The sequence below is a fragment of the Euwallacea fornicatus genome, chromosome 2, assembly GCF_040115645.1.
Source record: "Euwallacea fornicatus isolate EFF26 chromosome 2, ASM4011564v1, whole genome shotgun sequence".
Classification (NCBI taxonomy): domain Eukaryota; kingdom Metazoa; phylum Arthropoda; class Insecta; order Coleoptera; family Curculionidae; genus Euwallacea; species Euwallacea fornicatus.
In genome coordinates this window covers 7,070,054-7,076,671 of record NC_089542.1, presented here as the reverse complement: position 1 = coordinate 7,076,671, position 6,618 = coordinate 7,070,054, and the positions used below count along the sequence as shown (strand labels likewise).

General features: G+C 32.7%; 1 protein-coding gene across 1 annotated transcript; it reads left to right on the top strand.

Annotated features, from left to right (window-relative positions):
- Nucleotides 1–448: 448 nt before the first annotated feature.
- Nucleotides 449–4,517, top strand: LOC136345779 (RNA-binding protein 45). Its single transcript, XM_066294375.1, has 9 exons — nt 449–755; nt 1,535–1,649; nt 1,705–1,899; nt 1,960–2,258; nt 2,315–2,593; nt 2,650–2,761; nt 2,816–2,969; nt 3,249–3,346; nt 3,641–4,517. The coding sequence occupies exons 1-8, from the start codon at nt 581–583 to the stop codon at nt 3,339–3,341; spliced, it is 1,422 nt and encodes a 473-aa protein (XP_066150472.1). The 5' UTR covers nt 449–580; the 3' UTR covers nt 3,342–3,346; nt 3,641–4,517.
- The last annotated feature ends 2,101 nt before the right edge of the window (nt 4,518–6,618 follow it).

Sequence of the window (6,618 nt, the reverse complement as noted above, 5' to 3'; positions counted from 1 at the left end):
TTCAACAAGAGAATGTTATAATATATTAGAAATGTAAAATACCGAATGATACTTGAACCGTTAAAAATCTAGTCGATGTTATTTTTATGGTTTAAAATAAATTTAAATTAAGATTTAATGATATTAAAATTAATTATTTGCATGTATGATAATTTAATTGTAATTAATAAAATTAATAATTGATGGATTAATTAAAATAAAGAAAATCTATTATCGTAAATTTCATGGATTGCTAATTGTTCAAGTTTTATTTAAAATTTATTTTCTACAAACCATAATATATTAACAAGAACTTTTTTACTGTAAAACTGTTTTAACTTCAATATTTAATAGTAATAATATTGTTGCATATAACAAATCACTGCACTCATCTCGACGTTGCCATATTTCCGTCTTTATACTGATTTGTTATTGACAATCAAATAATCATTGACAATTAATAATTTGTCATTCGTCAAATTAAAAATGGCGACGCATCCTTTTTTATGATTTGTAGTTGTGTTACAAAATTCTTATTTTAATTAAATAATTTACATTTAATTAAAAACTATTACTAAAACTTAATACCAAGACTCTTAGAATGGAGTATAAACGCAATTCCATTGGATCGAGCTTGGACGATCCTCCATTGTCCCGTCTCTTTATTGTGGGGCCCAAGAGCCTGACTGAACAAGACTATAGGACTCATTTCCATGAATTCGGCCAAATTGATGAAATCTGGATGGTAAATGATAAAAACACTGGAGAATATAAAGGTATATTTATTAGTGTATTTAGTTTAGATCAATCCATTTTGTGAAAAATTGAGTTAAGTATTTCAAGTTTGTGACACTCTCATTATGCCTCACTAGGATGAACAATATTGACTGGCCAAGTTCTACAGTGTCAACATTCAATTACAAACTAAATCAAAAAATAGATACAAAAATTTGTTTTGAGACATTTTGGAAGTTTAAAAATTAAAAAAAAATTAAGTTTGAAAACTTTTTTATGTTGCTACCCTATAACTAAAAAATACCTGAGTTTTATAAATCTTGGGCAGCTTGTATTTTTAATTTTTGTAAGTAATATTATTTTATTTACTTGCAGATCTCAAAAACAAACTGAGTTATTTTGAATGTTATAATCTGTGTATTTAGCTGAATCACAATTTTTATTTACTTCTTCTTCCTATGGTTCTTTATTTCTCTTTTCAAATACTACATTACATAGTGAATTTGGTACAAAGGGGTGTTTTATGTATTAATTAAGTGCCTATGTATCTAGAGGCCTAATCATATATCCCAACATTTATAGTACTTAGTTGTATCAGCTTTTAGTAGTCTGTTCATCAAATAAATGGGAGAAAAAAAATGAAAAAAAGAGGTTTTACACAAAATCTCAAATCCTCAGTTTTCAGATATGTAGTTTTGTCTTCCTAGTTTTTGAGTAAAAGTCAGAGCAAAAGTCCTAAGATTTTACCCATAATTGCTACATCACATATCAAAATTTATTCCTGGAGACTTGGACTTGACCCAACAATAATTTTTTTAAGGAATCACTTATATCAAATACTCAAAAACCTCTGAGGCCGCCAATGCTTTAGAAACCATGAATGGGGCAATTCTAAATAACAATGGGCGAAGGATAAAAGTTCTAATTGCTGCAAGGTAAAAGTTTTGTTTGAATTTGTTTCATTTGTTAGTAATTGTGGTTATAAACCAGTCGAGAGCAAGGTTCAAAACGTGATTCCAATGAAGCAGAAAAAATGCAGAGGTTGTTTATAGTTTGCCCCAAACATATGACAGATGACGACTTGCATGATGAGTTCAAACAGTATGGTGAGTTGGAATACGTCAGTGTCGTAAAGGATAAGCAGACTAGGGAAAGCAAGGGAATTGCTTTTGTTAAGTATTATAGGTATGTGGGTTTATAAAGGTAGTTGAGACCAAACTAACCTTACGCTTCTAATAAAAAAAGATTTTCCGACGCCGCCCGTGCCTTTGAAGAGTGCGACCGCAAATACAAAGCAGTCTTTGCAGAGCCTAAAAGTTATGATTCCTTTTCGCGTAGAGGGGAACCTAAAGACTTTTTTGCAAACTCAAGTTTATTGCCAACCCCATCAAGAAACAACAGTTTCAGCAGCTTTAGTCCCTTAACCTTGTCTTCCCCCATAGCAGGTTCTTCAGGGGTAAATGAAGGTTATACAAGGTTAAACGTTATCGCCAGTCCTGATATTAACCAGGATCAAATGTGGAAATTGTTTGACATTGTTCCAGGTGTGTGTGAGTTTTTTGATTTGCAGTTGTTGGATATTTGTCATTGTTTTGAGTAGGTTTGGATTATTGTCAAGTACGATACCAGGGTGGTCATATGCGTCCGACGAGGGCAGTTGGAGAGGTAGTTTACACTTCTCCTCAATGGGCGGCGCATGCCAAGGAAAAATTGCACGGATTTGAATATCCGCCAGGGTTCCGTCTAATTGTTAAGCCTATTTTGGAGGGCAATAGTCAGTCTCCTAGAGAGGGTCCAGATAAACGAAAAGATTTGATGCACATTGCTGAAACCATCGCGCAAGCTTCTAGCCTTATACAGGCAGCTGGATTGAATACTTGTAAGAGTTTCTAGTTTTTCATCAGTTATAAAATTAATAATTTCATTAATATATAGCTGCAATATTAAATTTGGGAGGAATCTCTGATACAAATTCTCAAATACAATGCAACGTGAATTTACCCGATCCCAAGCCTTTGGCGGGGATCGACGAAGAGTGCGTTGCTAGGTAAGAGAACTTTTTTATGATTTTTTAACGGAACATAAAATATTCTTATTATAGATGTTTTATTGTATGCACCACACCTTTACCGAACACAGTGCTTCGAGATGTGTTTTGCCGGTTTGGAAATCTCATAGGGGCGTACCTGTTGGCCAATAAGAACTGCGGATATGCGAAATATACGGATTGGAGTTCGTGTGACCAAGCCATTAAGGTGAATAAAAAATGAACCTACTTGAATAATCATTTCTTTTATTAATACAGTATTTTGCACTATTTTTTTAAAAATATACATTGCTGTGTGTACTATTAAGCACAACTCATTATGTATGCTTGTCACGTAATTAATGTTTTCGACATTATAAAAATTTGCAATTTTGGACTGGAAGCGTAGATGTTTCATTCATTATTAAATTCACAAAAAGTGAAAGAAAATAAAAAGTAGAACTAATTAATCATTTTACTGTATGTTACTAAAACAAATTTACTTCAGACCCTTCATGGAGCTGACATAAATGGGGTCCGGTTGAAGGTAATGGTGGCGGAAGAGCAAAGGAAGAGGTTCAAAACAAATGACGACATTTAAAGTGGGTAAGGTATTATTTAACATGCATGTTTCTCTCTTAGCTTTACTTTATTTCACGTCTGTGAAAGTTATGGTTAAGTATCTGAACCAGAGAGGTAAGTTTCGGCAATAATTTTGTTGTTTACTGATGATAAAATTGAATGCTGACTGAGGACTCAACGAAACAGAGATTGTTTTTAAAGACAATAATAAATAAAACTAACAAGACGATTATTTTATATGTTTCTTGAGGTAATTCTCATTAAATAGGACTGAACGTTCTTCTTACATCAAAACATAATCGATTGTATTTTTTGTAGCGAATGTTACCCGACACGGACAAACTAATTGACCTTTGGTGACTCAAATGCGCTGATTACAATTGATTAGACCAACATACTTTGTGAATACTAGCGCTGTACCATACTCTAATTCCACAGACTTTAGTTTGTAACTTATGGTAGATTAATTTGTTTTCACCCGATCTGGAATTGTTACTAATGAGATATTATTTTTGGACGTTCCTTGCGCTTCATTTAGCATTTTGTAACATAACATGTAGGCCATTATTTTAGACTTTTAGACATACTTAACGTGCTAGTATTTTAGACTTTGAGATCAGGTTGTTCCCGCCAAATTGAGCCAACACGGACGTAATAGCACCTTCAAAGTGGAATTTTAATTTTATTCGTTACAAAATATTGACGTGCCGTCAGTTGAGTACAAGTGAGTAATATGCATGTAAAACCATATTCTAATATTTAAAGCAAAGACTAAAAGTCGCTTAATTTTGAAAGTCTATGAGAAATGAATTTGCTGAGTAAACTGCGTTAAATCAACAACCTTCCCTGAGAACCATATGTGTACTATTACCTTCATTCTAACAGGGTAGAAAGCCAATTTCGGATAGTCAGAAACTGACAGAAATACGTGCGAGAAGTCCCGACTGTTATATTTCCAACTCTTTCTGACAATCTGGTATTGGTTTGCGACCATGCTGAAACAGGCCTATAGGTTTACTGCATTTTACTTTGTTGCTCTTCAATTGCGCTCACTTTTACGTATATGTAAACTGGGACAGACATTGCTCAATCAACCTGAACAACCAGGCCTAAATGACTTGAACAATTATAAGAATAGGTACTTATGATTTTTTTAATTTTAATTCAATAAATAAATAAAGCCTTCTAGTGATAATGTTGCATTATTTACCCTTAATTCCCTACTTTTGTAATTGTCTTATGTGATATATATTATATATAGGGAAAAATTGTTTTTTTTCCTCAAATTGGAAAACCATGAAAGCTAAATTTGCTACGATGTATTGCTACTATTGCTCAGAGACCACTTTTTTCCACATTTTATTAGGTTTCTCTTTTGTCTAGAAACAAATGACCGCAAAGATATTTTTCGTCCAAACAATTACATTTTTTTATTTTTTTATTATAAAAAAATATCCAATGGAAAGCCTGTTTATTTTTAATACTTTCTTACCTCTTGATTTTTTATTTGATCGTTTTCGAAATAAAAAAAGTATAAAATATAAATTTTTCCTCTTAGGTTTGAGTGAACATTGCGAGGTGGGAGAGAATTTAGATCATATACAGGGTGTCCTCGAATTACGTGGCCAAAATAATACCGCAGATTGTTTGAGTGAAAATAAGTCGATTTAACTAAACTTCCCTCAGTCCAAAAGTTGATAATTATGGAGCTACAGGGTGTTAAAGTTGAAAAAAAAATCACATTTTCTTTAATATCTTTCGATTTCTTTGAGTTAATTTCACGAAATTTCATATTTGAGGTTGTATTAGGATACGAAATTCAAATTTATTAACGATTTAGTTGTTTCTTCTAGGGGGCGCCACAAACGACCATTAGGACACATTTAAATCTCTGTAACTTTTTCGTGCCACGGTGTATATTATTTTGGTATTTAAAAACCTTTTTCCCTACCTTTTATACTTAGAAAAGGTATACTTTATTGACGTCGCTAGAAGCAACGGTTTTGGAGAAAAACGCATAATTCTAATGCGCTGCATATTTGCGTTAGTGCTTTTAAGTAAATAACTCAGTTGGCTATGTTTTTAATTGACATTTTAACACTTGAATTTGTTTCTCAAATGTCAGTTTTTTTATTTAGCCCTCAGTTTTTCTTGTCAGTTTCGCTTCTTGTTCCTGTAAATATCCATAAGTATGGCCAATAAATTCACTTATTCTGAAATGGTGGATATGCTGTTAGTTTATGGACTTTGCCGTTGTAATAGTCAAAATAATATCTGATTTTGAAAACTTATTGTTATACCTTTACTAATAATTATTTTTGAAAAACTTAATTTTTTTTAACGGAAAATAATTTTAAGGTAATTTGCATGCATCATCAGGCTTAGATGCATTTTTCTCCAAAACCGTTGCTTCTAGCGACGTCAATAAAGTATACCTTTTCTAAGTATAAAAGGTAGGGAAAAAGGTTTTTAAATACCAAAATAATATACACCGTGGCACGAAAAAGTTACAGAGATTTAAATGTGTCCTAATGGTCGTTTGTGGCGCCCCCTAGAAGAAACAACTAAATCGTTAATAAATTTGAATTTCGTATCCTAATACACCCTCAAATATGAAATTTCGTGAAATTAACTCAAAGAAATCGAAAGATATTAAAGAAAATTTGATTTTTTTTTCAACTTTAACACCCTGTAGCTCCATAATTATCAACTTTTGGACTGAGGGAAGTTTAGTTAAAGCGACTTATTTTCACTCAAACAATCTGCGGTATTATTTTGGCCACGTAATTCGAGGACACCCTGTATATAGAAGAATGTTTTGTTTTCGCCTCAAAATCACCCCCGGAATATGTACGTGTACTTATTATATGTATATATATTCGCACTTTTTGGTGTCACATTCCAGGTCAGTGTTCACTTATTTCTAACAGTGCAGAGTTCCCTACCCAATAATCAATTTATTACCTCGTTTTGAACTATAAAATCTAACCATCATGATATATTTAAAATATGAATCTACTTCATAATTGGCGTCGAATTTAACATCAACATAAAGTATTTCGATTGTGAAGCCCGCGGTTCTCGAACGACAATCTGTTGACCGTCGATCATTCCCAGAACAACCAGAAATTAGACTCTTCTTTTGCTTTAATTACATTGTCCGAGGAAAGTTCCACATACACAAATTGTTGCCGCTGGTGGTTAACGGCATTACCACAGCGCGTTTACTTCCTGCTATTACGTTTCTCACGATGAAGACATCATGCATTCGTGCTTTTGTTATGTGGGTATTTTTG